General features: G+C 41.3%; 1 protein-coding gene across 2 annotated transcripts in view; it reads right to left on the minus strand.

Moving 5' to 3' along the window:
* CDC42SE2 (CDC42 small effector 2) overlaps positions 1-22,794 on the minus strand; it is a 98,805-nt gene that overhangs the window by 16,368 nt on the left and 59,643 nt on the right. For both annotated transcript variants that reach the window (XM_083187790.1, XM_083187781.1), the window contains exons 2-3: positions 15,079-15,351; positions 1,667-1,768 (exon numbers count right to left, since the gene is read on the minus strand). In XM_083187790.1, coding sequence (XP_083043916.1) covers positions 1,667-1,768; positions 15,079-15,132 — 156 coding nt within the window. In that variant the 5' untranslated portion in view covers positions 15,133-15,351. The remainder of the gene's footprint in view (positions 1-1,666; positions 1,769-15,078; positions 15,352-22,794) is intronic.

A 22,794-nucleotide genomic window follows, 5' to 3' on the forward strand; every position in this document is an offset into this window, starting at 1 on the left:
AGCTGTGTACACACAGGGGTGATTTCAGCACATATCGCTGGCAATATGGTCGCTGAGCGACCATATTGCCAGTGATTTCATGTACTGTGGGAGATAAATCGCCAGCTGCCAGCCCTTCATGGGCGCTGGTCACAGGAGCATGCTCCTCCGATTATGGCTAAAAATTGCTGGTCGCTGGTGCACCAGCGATTTCTAGTCAAGATGAGGAAGAGACAGAATGAGACAGAATAGCTTGCAATTTTCAACCATAATTGCTGGTCGCTGATGAAAACGGTTCACTGAGCAATATATTGCTGAGAGATATTGACAGTACACTGAGCAATATATTACTGAGTGATTTTAAGCCAAAATCACTCAGCGAACAAATCACACTGCGTGTACACAGCTTTAAATTCCTTTGGGATTTAGCAAAATAAAAAGTATCTTTATAAAAACAACTTTCAAGATTAAATATTTTGATAATGAATTTTTTATTCAACAATACAAAAGGATGGACACAAAGTAAATAATGGTTTGTGCTCGAGAGTTGTTTAATTGGTCTCGGCTAATATAGACATTATAAATCTGTCTAATAGAAGCCAACTCTGTGAGTCACTGAGTGATGACCAAGCAGGCAAAGAGAGGGGGGGGGGCAGTGAAATCTGCTATGGTGAGACACTTGTATGTACAGATGCATCATTATACAGCTTTGCTGCAGTCACGCCAGGAGACTGAGCTGATTATGATTGATATGCAACACCTATTATGTCTGTGTGTGACTAAGGGGGGTATTCAATGTCAGGGGCACGGCTGTCGAGCAAGCGCGACAGCCGTGCCCCTGTCCCGTTCTCACTTTGCTCGCCTGGAGCTCGGCAGTCGGGATTCAATGTCCCGGCCGCCGAGCTGCGAGAAGGGGGCGTGGCCGCGAGCTGAGGACGGAAATAGATGAGCTCCGACAGCTTGTGAGGTCGGGCTCGTTCTACCGAGAACCCCTGTTCAATGCTGTCGGGGAAGACAGCATTGAATAGGGCCCCGCAGCCATCTCCCGGCTGCGGGAGCACGACATCCATTGAATACCCCCCTGAGTCTCTGAATCTTTATGCAAAGTACTACAATGCTGCAGCGTCTTTCAATAACCTGTTGTGCTTTGTATACAGACTCCGTATCACACAGATTTACAAGTGTCCAGTGGCGTCACAAAAGTGTCAGCTCCATCCCAGTGATAAGGAGATACAGTAAATGTTGCACTTATGTTATGTGCAGCACCTGGCTCCTGCCACAAACAGCCACACTATTCCCATGGAGCACCCTACACTGGATGGACCCTCTTTGTGCTGAAAAACAGGGAATTGGCATGCAAACTAACACCCTAGTCCCACGATGCCATGCTCCACCAAGATTTTAACTAATGTACAGGGTGTTATAGGGGAAAGTAACGCCTCTGCAACTGTCACATATCAAATTATTACCCCTGGTGCATTTCAGTTGTATCATGCTACAGCTAAAGCTAATTTTCATTAAAAAAAAAAAAAAAAAAAAAGTGCCCGGCGTCAGCAGAGTTGCACAGGATCGGTCAGCTCACTCACGCCTTGGCTTGTTAAGGCTAGATGTATGAGGATACATTTGTACATGGTATTAACAACATATTTTGTTTGTGTGTTCATTTTGCGAGTACTGCAGTACTTACTGAATTCATTCCACTAAATACATCTCCGGACCCTACGTGTGCCGTGTGAACAAAGTTTGTTGGTTCACCAATCATGCTTCTGTCGATCCGCCGCCGCCTTTTCTGAAAGTAATGACAAAAATAATTACAGTTTGCTTATGTTCTTTCTAAGTTGTGATCACAGATGTATAATCATCTGTTAAAACAGCAGTGCGGGGGCAGAAATACTAGGCCTTAAAAAGTACCAACCAGCTCCCGAGCAGATTGGCTGGTACTTTATCTCTCTCCAAGGCATATTTCCCACAGTACGTACACACTAGTCAGACAGCTCAGGCTCTCATGCTTCGTGTTGTAAAAAAAATAAAGAGGATAAGAGAATTGGCTGGGATCACAGCTGTTTGCAGCTTCCGCATTGCTCAAATTGCTGAGAATTATAGCGCATAAACTTTTAGGGGAAAATTACTTGAAATACTAAAGTACCACTGGGGAAGAGTTTTTAACCCTGCATCAGCGTATCTGGCCATGGTTCTATAAGCAGCTGGGGCCAAGCTGTCACTAAAGAGCTGCGACTAACTGTAAACTAGATGGTTCAGTGGCCACCTGTCAAATACATGAGTAAAAAGACACAAAATCACTGCTTGTGCATTGTAGGGAAATAAATACATATGGAATACAAAATAAAGATATAAGGCACTACCCCTTTCTTACCACTTCATTGCCTACCTATCAAATTCAGAAACAAATTATTACCACACACCCCCCCCCCCCCCCCCCAACAATGCCCTAAACCAGGCATGTCCAACGTTGGCCCTCCAGATGTTGTGAAACTACACATCCCAGCATGCTTTGCCACAGTTTTGCTATTCGAGAATGCTAAAACTATTGCAAAGCATGCTGGGATGTGTAGTTTCACAACATCTGGAGGGCCAACGTTGGACATGCCTGCCCTAAACCATGTCACTTTCTTCCTGATCATCTGTTCCCGTGCAAGTCTTTAGGATTACTCCCTGACTGCTCCTAACCTCTGTAATAGAAAAGGGCAGACTAGATAGCCCAAGTGACTATGATCTGCCATCAAACTAGGCTTCTACCAAGCTCTACTGCACTTTTATCCAGCTGCCAAACATTTCCTTACAACTTCGATTTTCATTCTAACATACAACCCCTCCTCCAAATGCTGCAGTCTCTACCATCCCTTGTTTAGCCCTCGTCTCTAGTGCGGATATTCCATTTAGACTATATGCTCTTGCGAGGAGGGTCACTTCCTCTTTGTCTTCTCTACACAATGATGCCATTGTTCTCTATAATTATGGAAAGTTATGAAACTAAACTTATTCAAGACCCATTTTATGATCCCTTAAAAATTCTTGTAAAAGATCATAAAATATATTTTCGACAAGTGAGTAATATTCCCCACTGCTCCTGAATGAAAGTTCTCTTCTTTTATGACTACAATGTGCCGATGAACACCCAAGCCTAGCAAATGTAGGGGGCCCATTTATCATGGATCGCATTTACAATGTGATGTGGGCGGAATATTACCACCCAGGATCTCCGAAAGGAGCCCATCCCTGCAATGCGCCGAGCCGGAAGCCAGGGGGTCTGCGCATGCATGGTTAGCGCTGACCCCGCAGCAGTGCAGTGTGTAGCACATATGCTACCAATGTCGATACATCGGGCAGCTTCGCATCCCCTATAGAAACCTATGGGGGAGGCGGCCGTACAGGAGGGATCGGATCGGGATCTCCTACATACATGGGGGGACACTTAATATTAGCGGCTAACCCCCCAAAAAGGGGTATTTTTGGGATTTAGCTGCAAATATTGAATAATAAATGGGCACCTTAATCCTTTGTTGATACAATCCATTTCAGGTCTGCTTTTTCCTAATGTATGTTCTCACCACCAGTTTTTCTGGTTTTAGGTATCAGTGTTAAAACTTGCTCCAGAATTTCTGGATCGCAAAACCTTTGGCTGATTGCCTCTATCTGGTCTCTCATATGCCAACCTGTATAGGTGACAATACACAGGATAGAGAAAACATTCCTAAGAGCTTGAGATGTGCCGCACAGAAGATCTCTAGGAAGAGACTGATCTGGTGTGACACTCAATCTGGCTTTCCAGAAAATGTACTTGTTTACAAAGCAATATGTCACTATTCCTAGGATTTGGGATCCACAGATGTTCCAGCAAAATGAGATTTCACTTTGAGTGTATTACTCTGGGCACTGTTTTACGATTACTAGAATGTAAATACCCTGTTTGTTGTATCACTTTTGTAAAGTGCAAAGGAATAAAATAAGACTGGACTGAAATTCCTTAATTCATGAGAGCAGTCATCAGGATTCAACTAACAGATTTCTAGAGGTCAAATAATAGTTAAATTAGCAATGATATTCCAGAATGCAGAACGCAAGAAAGCAATGTTATTGCTGTGCAATTGGTACGTTAAAGTATGCATAATTTAAATCTACTTATGCAAAGGTGTTTCCTCCTTCCTTGTTACTCAGAAAGGACTATATAGGAGTTCATAAGAAAATATTTGGTGTTCATCAACCATCAGTCTCTAGAGATGTAATAGTATGAAACGGACCATTTTTTCCTCACTAGAGTTTGGCTCAAAACTCTTTTTCTATGTAGAGCGGCACCTATGGAAATGACTGGTTTCGCCAAAAGTGTTTGTATGCAGTGGCATACAGCTGTTCAGAGATTGTAGAATTCACTACATTTCTGTTTACCTCAGATTCTAGCTTATTCATTTCTGGAAAAATGATGCACCCAAAGAAGAATCAAAGTCTCCATATACATAGTAATCAGTTAGAGGCCACCTTCATTGTTATTGTGGAATGTTTAGTTTTCTTCTCTCTTTTCCAATACAGTGCTAAAAATGGCCACTAGATGAAGTACCCACACACTCTCCAAAAACAACTCCATAGGGCTCTCCTAACCAACCTTTGCATACTATAACCTTTGCTGCAAGTGTTATAGTATGTACATGGAGAAAGGTAGGTATATAAAAGTTGAACATCCGGCACTCACTTGTTGAAATAATCTTCAGACTCATCAATGCGTTTGCAAACGCATTGATGAGTCTGTGAAGATTATTTCAACAAGTGAGTGCCGGATGTTCAACTTTTATTTTTCCATAGTTTTGTCCATATAATCTATAAGTGGACCTCTACTCTCTCTACCTCTATTCTCTAACATTATAGTCATTTTTGTGATAAACAAGCTACTGAAGAATCCTAATTACTCTCCACAATCTCCTGAAGTGGAAATGTCCAATTGCTTTTTTTTTAAGTTTCTCTTTTCTCCAACGTATGCTACTTTTCATCCAGCAAATTCTTAATCACCGTAAGTACTATATACACTCTGCGTTAATCAATTTTTCTTCACATAATTAATGTTGCAACTTGTACATGACCAATGCATCCTGTATAGCCACTGTTTTACTAATGTGTTTAATTAATGTGTGGCTTAAATGTTGTTCTTTAATTTCCCATTGCTGAATTTCAGATGAGTCTTCAGAATCAACAGATCCCTCTGAGGAAAGGTCTCTGTTAATCAAATATATATGCCTCTCTACAGACCATCCATGCAGTATTTAAGCACCTCAACTGAAATAACAAAAGTCTATGTTTATATATATATATATATATATATTTATATATATATATATACATATATATATATATATATATATATATATACACACATACACACACACACATATCTATACATATCAAACAGTTCCCTAACAAAAAATAAAAAGCATTTAATGAGGGTTTATCAAGAACGGGTGTCATTCGATTTCTCAAGACTCCAGCTCCATACTGCAGGCTGCAGTAGTCATAGATGCAGCAGGACTAAAGCACATCCATTTGCTCAGCTGTTCCTTCTAATATGCAGATTAAATCGACTTTTCATGGCATAGGCTTTTAAAAATGTCAAGAGTAGCGCTTGCCATGTCTACAATGCCTGGTATTAGAGAATGGTTCCCCCTTAGGGTGACCAACTCATCCCTTTAATCCGGGACACATATTAATTACACAGGTTCTGTGGCAGTTTAAAACCAGGTGAAATGGAGTCTTGAGGTGTGGCAGTTTAAAACCAGGTGAAAGCCAGCCACAGAACATGTGTAATTAATATGTGTCCCAGATTAAAGGGATGAGTTGGTCACCCTATTCCCCCTTGTCCCAATAGGTAATCCGACTGGAAGGGACACAGGACCATCCGTATCCTCAGAATAAAGTCTAACAACCAAAAACACACACACACACATATCTTAATGCTCTAACCCAGTGTTTCCCAAACTGTGTGCCGTGGCACCCTGGGGTGCCTTGGGACCCTTAAGGGTGCCTCAAGTTGTGGTCCTGGAATAATTAAAATCCAAATTAGTCAGTAGAATAGGCAAAACTAGTGCTTATGGCTTCCCATCGTAAAATATATGCACAAACAGAAGTGAATTCTGTCCCTCACCACATAACTTGAACCTAAGGATGAAATATAAACCCAATTTACTTCATTTAATATAAAAAAAAAAATTTGGTACGTGTTTCCTAGCACGGCACCCATCGCATCGCAGACCATAAGGCATACGATGGTATGCGATGTTACGCGATTGGCAGCTGATATTATACAATAAATTGTATACCATCGCATTGTATGCCAAATACAATGATATACGATTTAAAATTGTATAAGCACCCTAATGGGTGTTTTCAATGCTAAATGTGCCCCCTATAAGAATTAACCGGAATGGGTGCTTACAATGTTAAAAGCACCCCCAACGCCACCCCTACTATCAATGCCAACCCGAAACATGGCGAGCGGCGGCGGTACGCGTCCTCTGACCTTTTCATACCCCCACTATCTACGTCGGCATTTAAATAGTGTGGCGAGTGCAGCGAGCCACTGAGCTCGAAGCGTGGCGAGCGGAAGTGGAATACATGTAAAGTAATAAGCGTCGGTGGCTCGCTGCGCTCGCCACACTATATAAAATCAACTCCACGCCGACGTGGATAGTGGGGGTATGAAAAGGTCGGAGGATGCATACCGTCGCCCCTCGTGGGCTCGCTGCGTTCGCCTTGCTTCGGGTTGGCGTTGATATTGGGGGTGGCGTGGGGGTGCATTTAACATTGTAAGCACCCGTTAGGGTGCTTATACAATTAAAAATCGTATAGGGGCTTATACAATTTAAAAATCGCATCGCATCGGGTATATGGCATGCGATTCGATGTCGTACGACCTAATATCGTGGGCGCCGTGCTAGGAAACAAGTACCAAAAATTCTGATACTCTAGAGCAGGCATTCCCAACCACGGTCCTCAAGGCACACCAACAGTGTAGGTTTTGGTGATATCCAGGCTTCAGCACAGATGGTTTAATCAGAATCCCTCATACTAATTAAGTCACCTGTACTCAAGCCTGGATATTTACAAAACCTGCACTGTTTGTGTGCCTTGAGGACTGTGGTTGGGAATGCCTGCTCTAGAGCACGGTGATTAAAAAAAAATTTGGGAACCATTGCTCTTACATCTGCCTTGCTCAACGGAAGAGCCCGGAAAAAGACAAAAGCGTGAAACAAGAAGTCTATATACTGTCCACAAAAGTCACAACACAATGGGGATTTCCAAATCTCTGGCGCAATACTTGCATAAAAGTGAGTCTGAAGGTCTGTATCTTCACAATCTTCAAAAATATTCTCAATGATACGTAGAGAGAAAGAAGGGATAAATGATTAAATGACTCTATCCCAGTTTGAAGAAAACAATATGGAGGAGACAAATGTATGGGCGTACCCACACTCACGGTAAGTAGGGCGATGTACAGGCACGTAGCGGTTTCTTTTCTTCCTCTTTCTTCTTTTTTTCCTTCTGTTAGGTTCTTCTCCACTAAGTGAAAAAATGGAGATCAATTTGTGGGTCAGTTAACTTCAGTGCACTTTAGAACACCCCGTGAGAGTTGGCTAAAGGAAAACGTGTTGATCGTACCTTACTCACCAAAGAATGGAGCAAGATACACATGTAAAGGTTTCTTTAAATATCAATATATCATGCCAGGATCAGAAATAAATGTGCGTACCACACTTACGTGGGTAGATGAAAGGTATGTACCCGTAGCGTGTTCTTTTCCTGTATGAGATTCTATTTCACAGTGGAACCAAATTTTTCTCCGTTGAGGTGGTAAATGAATAAAAAAAATAATTGGTTAGTGAATAAGTATTTCTTTTTTTATTTGCATCTATACCCCTATGTGTAGGAGGTAAGTATGAAGTGACTGTGCCTTTAATTTTACAAAATGGATAGAGGTACTAGTGGCGTACCGTGACTCACACTATGGTGTGTAAAGGAACACCCAGAAAGGTTTCTTTATAGAAGATGGATGACTTCACCGCATGTTGTGCATACTCATAAAGTCATATATATACCCAAGAATTATTATCCGAAGGACAAGGGATATGCGTACCCAAACTTACAATGATGTAAGTTTTTCAGCACCTATAGCGGTTTCTTTGTCTCTAGATGGTAATCTGTTATGGGGTTATTTTTTTCCTCCCAAGTATGTCGACCAAAAATTTCTTTAAAAAGTATATTTATTGCACAGTAGAAAAAAATCAATAAAACATCCTCCATCCCAACAATGGAAGGATCACAGAGAGTCCCAAATAAATCCACAGGTATCCACAATGAAAAACCAAAAAAAAAAATATATATATATATAAAAAAATTTTTTAAAAATACAAACAGTGTGTCCAAAATGTATCCGGAAAAGAAAGGTGATGGCTGCTCACTCTCCACAGTACTTGTCGACGCGTTTCGGTGTCTAGGAACACCTTTTTCAAGACCTCTCTTGAAAAAGGTGTTCATAGACACCGAAACGCGTCGACAAGTACTGTGGAGAGTGAGCAGCCATCACCTTTTTTTTCCGGATACATTTTGGACACACTACTGTATGTATTTTTAAAAAAGTTTTTTATATTTTTTGTTTTTCATTGTGGATACCTGTGGATTTATTTGGGACGCTCTGTGATCCTTCCATTGTTGGGATGGAGGATGTTTTATTGATTTTTTCTACTGTGCAATAAATATACTTTTTAAAGAAATTTTTGGTCGACATACCTGGGAGGAAAAAATAACCCCATAACGGATTACCATCTAGAGACAAAGAAACCGCTATAGGTGCTGAAAAACTTACATCATTGTAAGTTTGGGTACGCATATCCCTTGTCCTTCGGATAATAATTCTTGGGTATATATATATATATATATATATATGACTATTTTTTTTATTCATTTATCACCTCAACGGAGAAAAATTTGGTTCCACTGTGAAATAGAATCTCATACAGGAAAAGAACACGCTACGGGTACATACCTTTCATCTACCCACGTAAGTGTGGGACGCACATTTATTTCTGATCCTGGCATGATATATTGATATTTAAAGAAACCTTTACACGTGTATCTTGCTCCATTCTTTGGTGAGTAAGGTACGATCAACACGTTTTCCTTTAGCCAACTCTCACGGGGTGTTCTAAAGTTAACAGACCCACACATTGATCTCCATTTTTTCACTTTCACGGAGACAAATGGAACCCACCTAGTTGAGAAGAACCTAACAGAAGAAAACAGAAGAGGAAGAAAAGAAACCGCTACGTGCCTGTACATCGCCCTACTTACCGCGAGTGGGGGTACGCCCATACATTTGTCTCCTACATATTGCTTTCTTCAAACTGGGATAGAGTCATTTAATCATTGATCCCTTCTTTCTCTCTATGTATCATTGAGAATATTCTTGAAGATTGTGAAGATACAGACCTTCAGAGTCACTTTTATTCAAGTATTGCGCCAGAGATTTGGAAATCCCCATTGTGTTGTGTTTGGTACTTGAAGGGTTATTGGGTGATAACCAGGGGATAGTACAGTTCATAGGCAGCAGTGTGCCATTTCAGGTCATATCTTAAATCTTGTTTGCAGTTGTCCACAAAAGTGCCCATACATGGAGTGTTTTCCCCGTGCGACGCGTGCTCCCACGCACATCGCACTGCACGAAAAGTAGGGCAGCCTTTACTTTTCATATTATTATTATTATTTTATTTATAAGGCGCCACAAGTGTTTCTTGCTGTCGTACAAAGGAACAATACAGGGAGACCAAACTTAACATTACAGTAATTAAATAGCAAATATATTACAGATAAAATGAATGGCACAGTTCAATTCGATTTTATTAGATCGCATCTAGTACAAAGAGTGCGCTGCTGGTGCACATCACATGCTTTTTTGTACTAGATGTGATGCGATCTAGAAAAAAAAAAAGTATGGAGCACATCGCTCCTTGTATGGGCGCCTTAAGGATTAGCTCATACCTCAGGGTATCCACTGAGTCTTAAAAAAAAAACCAGACTGTTCTAACAAGGTACTGGGCAAAAGTATTTTGGACAGAAAAATAAAATACCTAAAGCCCCATACACACTAGAGAATATTGTAAATTATATCAATCAGAAAGGGCCTTCTGATTGATATAATTTCAAATATAATCTAGTGTGTACACTCAACATCATTGACGATACCCGCTCCATTAACGACCCCTCCGGTCTGCTGAAAATGCAGGTCAATTTGGCGGCATAGACAAATGGCCTGCATGTTAACTGGGCCCTGGTGATGTCACTGAATGATATTGTTTACCGATATTGTTCCATGTGTAAACTGTGGCCGATATTGTTAACTATATGGGCTTAAATGGATGGACTAGATTGGTCAAGAGTTCCTATCTGTGTCAAATCCCATGTTGTTTTCTTTTAATTCTATTATTTAAAATACTTTAAAAGGCCATAGTAAAAATAAGGATAACATAAAAACCAAATTTTCTCATGAGAAGGATTTGCATAGCTTTCATACATGAATAAATAAACGTATGCAAATAAAATTTGTTGGAAAAAATACGATATAATGAGGCACCCCAGGGCAGGAAACCTCCATACTAAGTAGCTTAGGACATAGTTACAGCAACATGTCATACCGCTGCACATCCTGGCATGTTCTTCTGCTGAACCTTCTAAAACGGTCTTATCAGTGAAGAAACACAAAACAGTATACTATATAGTTGTCACGCTAGATTTTTAAATATATTCTTTTGTTAATCTGTTTTTCTGTTCAAGACTGCTTTATAGAGAGTCTTCTTGTATTGTACTTATTGTCCAGTGAATGGTTTGACATGGTGAAAGCGCAGAAAATACATTAGTGTCCTTAAAAAGACACAGTTATAAATAAGTTTAGTGATTGCTTGTTTCTGTCATGTGTCTCAAAGTTTGGGCTGCAGGTTATCTTACAACACTGTGCAAAAATAATGTCTACTGTGTTTCCCCAATGACCGCAATCACTGAGGGGCATTCCACTGTTTTTATTACACAGTTATACAGCTTTCAGACCGCAAACGCAGGGTCGCACCGGGACTTAGAAACGGGTCAGTCCCGGTGCGACCCTGCATGTGCGGTCTGTTCAGATTAACCCGTTCACGCTGCACAGCAACGAACCGGTAAGAACCCTTCTTTTTTTGCCAAATTTATACCACGGTAATTAGGTGCGATGTGAAAGGGGTATTTGATTATTATTATTATTATTATTATTTATTCCACATTCCAGCCTATTTAGTAGCTATTTTTTTATACCTCCTTTTAGTACTAACCTGTAATGTGAAGGGCCATAAATGATCTTGCCCTGAACATAAAACCATTTTTCTTTCTTTCGCCACCACATTCATTTCCCAAACAAGCAATTGGACATGTGCTACATACCATGCACCAATCTCACTGTGGTAACTCAGGTTGTGACTCACATATTCACTCAGCCGATGTTCTTGCAGTTAAGCAATTACTGCAACTGCACATGGGTTACAATGAGTATGCATCCCATAGACAGAAAACATGGCACCAGTGTCTTAAATTTTGCAGCCACTCTTTGGGACCATAGGGTTAGGGAGCAGATGATCAGGGAGCAGATTATCAAAGGATCAGCGACCACTGCAGTGAATTTGTGCGTAGCTACTTGGACCTTGGTTTCATCGGTGGGGTGTCAATCAATTTTCAGGTAGTTACAGCATCAGCATACCTTCACGCGATAATGGCCTACAAATGCATTAAGGTACATACACTGACTCAGGCCCTCACAATTAGACCTAGCCACTAAAAAATGCAGTCTCTCTCTAGCCAAATTTCTTACTACATAACGTAAAAAATATCCACTAGACACAAGCATAGCAAAAGATACAAATATTAGTGCTGCCCTCGATAATGATAAAATACGGTAGAGCTATATACACTGTAACATTACATATATTTGTTCTCCTACATATCAGATTTCATTTCAGTCTCCAATCCTGGGGCATTTAATCTGATTTTATCCACAATTTATAATTACATCTTCCCTCAATGCCCAAAACTATCAAGTTACAGAGGAAAGGTTTAGAAGTGGGTCACTGCAGAGTTTCACACAGGGGCTCCTCCATGCCCTTCTTTGCATAAACTGGACATTATTCAGCCCACAAACTTCTTAAGAGTGATAGGCAGTGCTGTCAAATAGAAATTAAACAATGCCAGCTGATATCATCTGGAGCTCACAAGATGGCAGAACTTGCCTCTGCCCAGGTCTGATCGCAATGGAATTTGGAAAATGCACAGCTTTCAGTGATTTAGCTGTGAAATTGACCACGTTGGGTTTCCCTTTAAATCACAGATCGCTGCACTTCCCTAATCCCAGAGGCTATTACATTTGGCCCATTGTATCTGTTATGCTAAGGAGGCAGTACAGATGTAAGACTTAAGTACAGTAGTGCCAAGCACACCATAGGTTGTGGCATTAGACAGCTGCCAAAAGCATCACAATCTGCACACTTGTATATGTGCATTGATATACTGGAAACTGGCAGCTGCTTTTTTAATTACACCTGTTGGCATGTGGTTCTGCAGAATTTTTATACTTAGGAGAAACTCACTGAAAGAAGCTGTGTATGAATAGCTTTACCATTTTCCATTTAGGTTACTTCTCATTTCAGAGCCAACGCCTAAACATAACATCCTTTTCCATTCCATTGATAGTATAAGGGCTTGAACACATAGGAGTTGGAAAACACATCTAGTACAGGTTGAGTGTCCCTTATCCAAAATGCTCGGGACCAGAAGAATTTTGGCTAATGAATTATTACGTATTTCAGAATATTTTTATATTTCAATGAGGTATCTTGCATTTATGTTGTATATACACATCAAACACATGAAATACACACAAATATATTTTATTTGTGCATAAAACAAGGTTTTAAAACATGAAACAAAGTTTGTGCACATCCTCAGGTCCTTAAATTTAATACCAAGCAATCAGTATGTTCCACATATTAAGTGCCAGTTACATATCATGTCCTCAGTAGTGCCAGTTACATATCATGTCCTCAGTAGTGCTTTTACAGATGTCCCCAGTAGTGACAGTTACATATCATGTCCTCAGTAGTGCTGTTACAGATGTCCCCAGTAGTGCCAGTTACATATCATGTCCTCAGTAGTGCTGTTGCAGATGTCCTCAGTAGTGCCAGTTACATATCATGTCCTCAGTAGTGCTGTTACAGATGTCCCCAGTAGTGCCAGTTACATATCATGTCCTCAGTAGTGCTGTTACAGATGTCCCCAGTAGTGCCAGTTACATATCGTGTCCTCAGTAGTGCTGTTACAGATGTCCCCAGTAGTGCCAGTTACATATTGTGTCCTCAGTAGTGCTGTTACAGATGTCCGCAGTAGTGGTTTTATCCAGAATTTTTTTTCCCCACTTTTCTCGAATGTATGGTTTTCGGAATTATTTGGATAAGGGATACTCAACATGTAATAAGCATATACAAAATCTTGTACTTTGTTGCCACTTAAACAGAGGTATAGAATTCAATATTCAATAATAAGTCTCAACTCTTCCCTGCAGCATTGTGCACTATGCATTTCTTATAAGGCATACCATAGATACCATAAAATGACGCATTCCAAAAATACTGTTAGCGGAAATGATCTTACAAGCGTAGGAGAGGGCCCATGTGCAGGCTTTATGCCGGGCCCCTCTTCCCTGGCAGCTCAGCAGACTTGGGTTTTGTGCCAGGGTCTACTGCACATGCTCACGTCTCTGAAAATATGGAGCCAGTGTCTTGTCTACTGAGCATGAGCAAACCATGGTGGCCATTTTCCTTGTGATTTCTGCTGCTCTGCATCACTGGGCCACCAGTCAATGCTCGACTCCAAAGAAGTCGGAGAAGGTAAATGTAACTATAGATGGGCTCAGGGTATGTGGTGTGGCTCTCCCTGGACCCAGGAGACTCTGTGAATCACACACCATGCACCAATTATAGGCAAGTCACTACTTACAATCATTAATTTGCCATGTAGTACTCAGAAGCAATAATGTTCATTTAAAGTACACTGCGTTGATACATTAGGGCTAATGCCCTGTTAAAGCATGGATAAAGCACATGAGTTTATACTAGTGCAGTTTTCCTACAGCCATATTTACGAGACCTTAGCTGCATGTTGAAAAGTAAAGCAATCGGGTATGGCCACCAATAAGCCTCAATGCATCATCTAGATTTTTTATAGCAGGTAAGGTAACAAGTAACATGTGAGGCATGATTTATTCATCTACAAAACAGTACAGATCCAATTAGCAAATTTATTACTAGACAGAACAAAAAGAAGAAAAATAAAAATAAATGGGGAGTATTTTCAGTTAGATGCCATTACATGGCCAATTTCCAAATAATGAATGTTTCTAAAGACATAACTAATATCAGAATGCTGCATCCTATGTGTAAAACAAGGACTGCGGCAGTATAAAAGCTGACATGTGCTGTAACTTTCCACCAGCTGTGTGACCATTGCAAGCATCTCGGCCATAGGTGAGCCTGTTGGCTTTAGTATGCTTTTGGTCAAGCGTGTCCTGGAGACTAGATACAAAACAGGCACAAATTATGTTCTCTTGTATTTTGCAAAACAGAAGGTGGGCCAGCAAATGTGATGTGAGAAATCTCAACGTGTCGCTGACCTTGTGTGGAGGTGCTTCCTCCAACAAAGGTTTTCCTAGAAGAGTCCACACATTACCGCTGCTGCCAAACAGAAGAGGATATTCCCTTACATAAGAGTTTTCTATTACCAAATGACAATGTTTTTCCTAGATTGATGGGATATAACTAGTCCTACTTTGCCAGGGAGCTGTCACACTGCACACGCAGGATTCAGCCACAGCAATTGGCTCCCTTCCTTCCCCTAACAACAGCTGTGTGTTCCCAACAAAGCATTCACTATTGACATGCAATATCAACCTCATCGCTTACAAAACATACTGGGAAAGAATAGGGTTATACAGTGTAATTCAATAAATCAATTTGCATTAAAAAAAATACTTACAGGCTGCGGCTGTTCTGCAATGCAGCAGTTAAAACACAACCAAAATTCACTCATTGCTAATAGTTCAAAGGCTATATTGCAGTCAAAATGGAGACCGTCGCCTTTAACCCAATCCCGAGGGACAGTACTTTAAAAGTGTTCTCGGAGTCCAATCAAAATGTGCGTCCTTGGTGTAAAGTTTCTGATGGTATGTCAGGTGCTCCGGAAAGGTGAATCCTCAGCCAGTGGCTCCTGCATTGAGGAGAGTGCCCTGCAGCCTGTGCAGATTAAGATCTGAAATGTAAAGAAAAAATAAAACTTGATCAGTAAAGGTTGTCCATCATTTTGACAGAACACACACAAAATATGAAAGCGGCGAAATATTTGCAACCCAGGTGTCAGAGATCGATTATAGCCAAAGTGGGATGCTTCCTTTTGGTTTATATCCAGGTTTGTAAGAATGATGTTTTTATAGCAAGTATTAAATACTTTAGAGAACCGTATATATGCACCCTAAAAAAAGTTTGCAAATCTGTATCTGTCTTTTTAAACATGTGGCATAGGTACAGTGCGGCTGTAACAGAGCTTCAGCAACCTTACCTAACCTCAATTTCAAGCCAAGTTTTTCCACTTAGTAACAGACAGATGCACAAAATACCAAGACTGAAATCTATTGATTATTCCCAAGGAGATTTTATCTATAATTCTCTCTCACTTGGTATTAATGTACAAGTAACAACCCTCCACATTCCAGAGGACAGCCAATACAAACATCTAAGTGACAAGTCAAAACTCAACAAGTAGCTCATGACACACTTGTAGCAAAATAGGGCACTTGCATTACATGGGATTTCGTTTAATGGGAATTCTTCTCTATGCACTGCGTTGTAGAGCCCCATGATGGGTTCCCACAATGAAGGGCCCCAAGAAGAACCTTGTTTTCTGATCTCATCCTTGCAGCAGTTCAGAGGGTGGTGATTAATAGAACAGAGAGGGTTCCTGGGAGGGAGACCCCATAATTCAGTAAAGGAGATGGGTTATAGTGCATATATATATATATATATATATATATATATTATATTTTGGTACTCTTTACCTAGATGGGCGCCCGCGATTGAAATCGCGGGCGTCGGGGGTAAAAATCGCGGTCATCGCGGGCATCGCGGGTACATAAAAATCTGCTACCCGCGATGACCGCGATTTTCCCATAGGGAACAATGTTAAAAAGGCTGATTGAGCGCGATTTTCATGTAAAATGCCTCAATGCCCGCGATTTGGCCATAGGAATCAATGTTAAATGGGCCACAGAGCCCAAATACGCACAATTAACCCTTAAATGTCCCCCCAAATTTTTAACGCCACCCCACGATCCACGCCAACCCGAAGCGGGGCGAGCGCAGCGAGCCCGCGAGGGGCGGCGGTACGCGTCCTCCGACCTTTTCATGCCCTACTATCCACTAGGGCGTGGAGTGAGAATAGAATAGTGTGGCGAGCGCAGTGAGCCACCGAGCCCGAAGCGTGGCGAGCGCAGCGAGCCCCGCGAGGGGACGCGGATACCTTCACAGGTAGACGCGTCCCCTCGCGGGCTTCACAGGTGTCCGCGTCGCCACGGACACCTGTGAAGCCCGCGAGGGGACGCGTATAACTGTGAAGGTATCCGCGTCCCCTCGCGGGGCTCGCTGCGCTCGCCACACTATTCTATCCTCACTCCACGCCCTAGTGGATAGTAGGGCATGAAAAGGTCGGAGGACGCGTACCGCCGCCCCTCGCGGGCTCGCTGCACTCGCCACGCTTCGGGTTGGCGTGGATCGTGGGGTGGCGTTAAAAATTTGGGGGGACATTTAAGGGTTAATTGTGCTTATTTGGCCTCTGTGGCCCATTTAACATTGATTCCTATGGCCAAATCGGGTCCATTGAGCCATTTAACAGTAAAATCGTGTCCATCGGGCCTTTTAACATTGATTCCTATGGCAAATCGGGAGCATCGCGTCGCGGGCATCGCGGGTACATTTATGGACGGCCGCGACGCGACCGACGCAATTTCCATGTTTAACATGGGTTTCAATGGGAAATCGCGGGCATCGCGTCGGTCGCGTCGCGGCCATACATAAATGTACCCGCGATGCCCGCGACGGGCGCCCATCTAGGTAAAGAGTACCTATATTTTTTTTTTTTTGTGCTAGTCACTACCTATGCTACCCACTGTCTGTAATCTCTTGCATGGTAGGACACACGCACACTCATGATCCTGACAAAGCTCTGCACCAACAGCTAGAACAGAAACTATACATAAGGGAAAGCACAAGATTTAAAGATTTGTGGAACTAAAATATCAGTGCCAGGTGAGTAGGCGCCTGGCAAAGTCTGTCTGCAGCAAAACATCCTCAGCAAGTGTGATACTTGAGAAGGTGACATTTTCAATGAGGAATATACAGGAAGGTTTATAGTTTTCATATTGGCTCAGACTATGGCTGAATGGTTAATACACCTGATGCTGAAACACTTCTCCAGTAGGACAGATGAATACATTCCATTAATATAAACTTTAGGCACATTCGTCTGGTAGACAACAGTGAGCCTTTCAGTGAAGATACCCATCGTCAAAATGTATAGAGCCTTCACCTTCCAAGTCAGACCATGGCTGGATTTACAGCCTCATTAGGACATGTTCCGTAAACCTACCCTGCTAATACATTATTATTCTATCTAAAATGTTTCCTTTAAATATATATGTGCACTCACAAAACTTTAGATCTACAACTAAGTGAGCTAAACCATATGCAGTAACAAGTATATAAAGTAATAGGTAATTGCATACAGCTGATAACCTACTTTAAAAAGGGAGAAAAAAAAATCTCAGCTGAAAGCACACAGCCAATATTTACAATTTGATCTTTACACGGAACACACCCTCCGCTATCACACGCCACCCATCACAGGGTATGAAATGACTCATTATTACTGCTTCTGGCATATGATATAGGCGAGAGAATCAGTCTCTTTCTCTAAATAAACTAGATCATTGCTGGGGAATTTATATAATATTCATTAAAGGGAAGGATTCCCAAAACCACATAACATAAAGCAGTCACTCCTAGGAATAACCAATCCTCCAAGAGAGAAAAACTGTGCACAGTGTGGGAACCGGAGTTAGATAAATAAAATAATCATTTTTCAGATTTAAATAAACTTCAAAGGCCATTGAAGGCATTTAAATTCAAATATATATTACACAATGTATCTAGCACTGGTTTAATTGCCTGGTTTAATATTTGTCACACTGGCCTAAAATGGTAATAGAAAAGGTAAAATATTTAAAAAAATAAAATACACCAAAGGTTAAAAGTTATGTCTAATCTTTATTTTTCTGACTTTACATACATAAATTTATTGGCTTTATACTTTTTTTGTTATGCCAGCACATATACATATCGTATTGCTATGTTATATGTCAGATTTTCTATGGTGTATGTAACGAAAGACATAAAAAAAAAAAAGGAAAAACTATTTTACAGGTAAATCCTTTTCTCGTAGTCCATATGGGATACTGGGTTGAATACTATGGGGATAGAGATCCTCCGCAGGAGAGACAGGCACATTAAAACTTTGGATCTCTATCCCCATAGTATTCAACCCAGTATCCCACTGGACAGTAGAGAAGAACTATTTACCAGACGATAACATTTTTCGGGGGTATTCACAAATATTAAGAAAAAATGACTATCAAGGAAGAACCACAGCATATCTCATATCAGATACAGTGGGTGAAATTTCATAGGATGGTGTGGGTTGTTAGGTCTACATCAACTAGGTCGACAAGCATTGGGTCGACACCACTAGGTCAGAAGGCAGCAAGGTCGACATGGGTCAAGGTTGACAGGACATTAGGTCGACACAAGCAAGGTCAACAGTCAAAAGGTGGACATAGGGTTTTTCACAGTTATTTGACCGGAATGTAGACACAGTCAACATGGACACATTTGAAGTGCACCGCAATCCCCTCACTGTACTCGCACTGCTAAATAAGCACCTTCGTGTTGAAAAAATTCCACAAGTGTCCCCGCCATTTACAGGTGATTAGATTCCACATGATTATTAAATGTTTATTTCCTCGTTACAATCCCCAACGCAGCAATTAATCAGGTAATAAACAGAAATAAATCCAAAATAAACAGATAAATCACTGCCCTTGCATATAATGAATTCTGCTGATTATGCAACTATGTCAGAACAGAGGAAAGGGGAGAAGTACATGCACCTGTGTGACCAACCGTATCTCCAACAGATCACTTCCCAAACAGTCACAAATCTACAAACATTTTGTTCTGTACTCTCCAAAGCTTTACCTCTGGCACCCCCATGGCATATGTAATAAAAGCCTAAAAACAACCCTCTGAATATATCTGTAGACAGACTGAAGCAGAACGACAAAGCATAAAGGTGCGGTAACAGCTTCAATGAGAAAATATAACATAACTAGGCCAGAGGGTGGACAGGAAATTAATCTACTTTTTCTTATGTCAGATGATATTTAGATTCAGTTGCCTCAAGAACTAACTAAGGAATGTGCTTGCAAAATGCTGGAGTGTTTTTTCTTCTGCCTCCACATATTTCTTATAATGATAAAATGTGAAAAAAAAATTTCTGTGGCCAAAAATGGATTGCAACATTTAGCAAAGTAACCTATTGACTTACTGTAGTAGCACAAGTGCATTAGCACCTGGTAAAATTTGATGGGTATGGATCATTGGATAGACAGCAATTAGGTTGACAAGCATGAAGGTCGACATGGGTTTAGTTCGACAGGGTCACTAGGTCAACACAAGCATTAGGTCGACATGGGGAATGTTGACAGTCAAAAGGTCGACATGGAGGTTTTACCCTCTCTTTTTTTTTTACCCGAATGTCGACATGGACACTATAAAGGTGCACTGTGTTGACTTAATGACCCTGTCGACCTAACCCCATGTCGACCTTCAGGCTTGTCGACCTAGTGACCGTATCCTGATTTGACAGCCTGGCTGCAAACTAATGCTGTGTACACACGGGGGAGATATATTGCTCAGCCATATATTGCTGAGCAATATATGGCTGAGCAATATATTGCTCCGTTTCTCCTGTTCATCAGCGACCAGAGATGGTCGCTGATGAAAAAGAAACTGCCGGGGGGGAGCCCGGCAGTGGTAATCAGCTGGTCGCAGGAGCATGTTCCTGCGACCAGCGATCACCACAGGGGCATAAACGGGAGCGCGCACCCGGCGATATATCGCCGGTGCACACTCCCATTGCGGGCAATATGGTCGCTCAGCGACCATATTTCCCGCGATTTTGCACAAAATCGCCCCTGTGTGTACGCACCTTAACAGAAGGCAGATGGTGAACATCCTCTTGCTCCTACCATAATGATCCCCACTGCAAGATGATGAGAAAAATTGGGCAAAGAGGGTGGCTCAACTAGGCATTCAGATTTAACCCACAGCAGACGGTAGTGGAGACTAATTAAAACGGTGCACAGTAATCCCCAATGAATTCTAGTACACTATTTGCACAATAAGTAAATAGATATTACTTCTGTGCATTAACTAAAATATAGTAGTACACATGAGTATTTAAGGCTGACCTGTGTGTGGGTCACATTCAAACCTGCCCCCAGCAAATACATGACAATACTTGTGCAATTACTTGCAGATAAATGCATCAGAAATGTTAATACAGCCACACATAGGGCAGTATTCAATGAAAAAAATTCTCTGTGCATGGCGAGAGATTTTTTCTCTCGCCATGCACTCTCCGTGTTCCGGAGCCTCCTGCTCCCACTATTCAATGTATTTAAGACTCGCCGCCGCTCGCGGCGAGTCTTAACCCCTGCAGCGGACGAGCGTCCGCGGCAGGGAGCTGACAGGGAGCCGTGGGACGGTGGCATCCAGGGAGATTAAAGTCTCCCTGGATGCCCCAGAACATATGTGGAGGGGAGGGGGCTCCCCGGGACCCAGGCAGCACAGGCTGCCCCCCCCTATAGCCAGCGGGGGACCCAGTATTCACTGCACCCGATCATGCATATTAACGATCGGGTGCAGTGAATATATGAATATCTAATGAGCGGCTCGAGCGCTCCGGCCCCCTGCTGGCTGCACTATGTAAAAATAAAAAATAAAATTTTTTCTTTATTAAATATATATTCATGTGCTATAAGCACATGAATAAAAATAACATGCCCCTTCACAGAAAAAAAAACCAGATTTTTTTACACCAAAATTAAAAAAAAAAACTTTTAGTTTAAAAGTTCACATTCCAGCTCTCCATCAAAAGTGGAGAATTTCTACATGGAGAGAGATGGCGAAAATCACTTAGAAAGACGGCGAATATTTCACATTGAATAGGGTGGTTCACTTTTGGAGAGCAAAATGCTCCGTCCAAGGCGAAAAAAGCAAAAATTCTCCATAAAACACAGAGAATTTTTCTCATTGAATACTGCCCATAGTTTCCATTTCCTTTCCCATACTTACAACCAACTCGAGACACAAAACTTTATAATTTGCTCCACATCACATACAGTCTGATGCAGCCAAAGAAGGGTGAACAGAGCTGAAATTAACTGGTCCAGTCAAAATAACCTGGACCATTTTGTGGAAATGCTTGGTAGTCATATACATAATCTAAGCCAGGTGCTCTCCCTTCCTCCTCTATGGCAGGGGTGGACAATAATCTGCCCCTCCAGCTGTTGTAGAACTACACATTCCAGCATGCCCTGCAACTGTTTTTTTCATAGCCAAATAGCAAAAACTATGGCAGGATATGCTGTGCTGTCAGTATCTGGTGAGTCGTTCATTGCCGACTACTGGTCTATGTGCTCCAGCTAGAAGGTTAAACCATTGCTTAGTCTGTAGACTAACTTGTAAGAGAAGGGCATATCATGAGATGTAGGGGACATTATAGGCAGCTGAGCAGCATGTGGTGAAACATATGAGGGGCACAGAGTAGCAGTTTAAAATAAGTGATGTGGTGCCGTCAAAATTGTTTTGGGCTGGTTTTTCATTACTGAAATTAAGGATTAAGTGTGGCTCTTTTAAAATATATATGCATGATTTATAGTATCTAATTGAATGATCAAGGGACTAAAAAAAGGAATTGGTTATAATATTATAAACATCATCCTCAGGTGCATAATCTATTAAATAGAACAGGCATCTGCTGTACATGAATTTTAGCTGATTTATCAGATCATTTTCTCTTCGCAGCTAAATATTGTATGAATTGGACAGACATGAATTGCTGCACTGTTAATCACTGAGAGAAGATCACTCAATACATAAATGTACATGGAGGTGAAAGAATCCCTCACATTTCCAACCAAGATCGGTTTCACGGATCTAGACTCTAAATGTAGACTGGGAGGATAACCATTTTTACATGCAGCACAATAAAATAAAGGATGTTCAAACAACGGTTTTAATAAAACATGTTGTATTTCAAAATTAAAGTACATTAGTTCATGTAGTTTATTTTGACGGTTTACAAAATAAAATCAAACTTCATAGTTGAGAAGCCTCATGGCATCCAATAATATTTTTTAAAGGTGCGCACAATCTAATCGGTTTTAGCCCGTCCAAGCAATTTTCCCGAAGGGTGGATGGCTTTCCATAGCCAGGAGGCTTTGAGCCCATGGGTGACCTGTAGAACCAGGAATTGTTAAGGCCCATACACTCTAGCCAGCTTTTGAGCCTAATGGTCCATACA

The sequence above is a fragment of the Crinia signifera genome, chromosome 1 (genome assembly GCF_055691185.1).
Source record: "Crinia signifera chromosome 1, ASM5569118v1, whole genome shotgun sequence".
Classification (NCBI taxonomy): domain Eukaryota; kingdom Metazoa; phylum Chordata; class Amphibia; order Anura; family Myobatrachidae; genus Crinia; species Crinia signifera.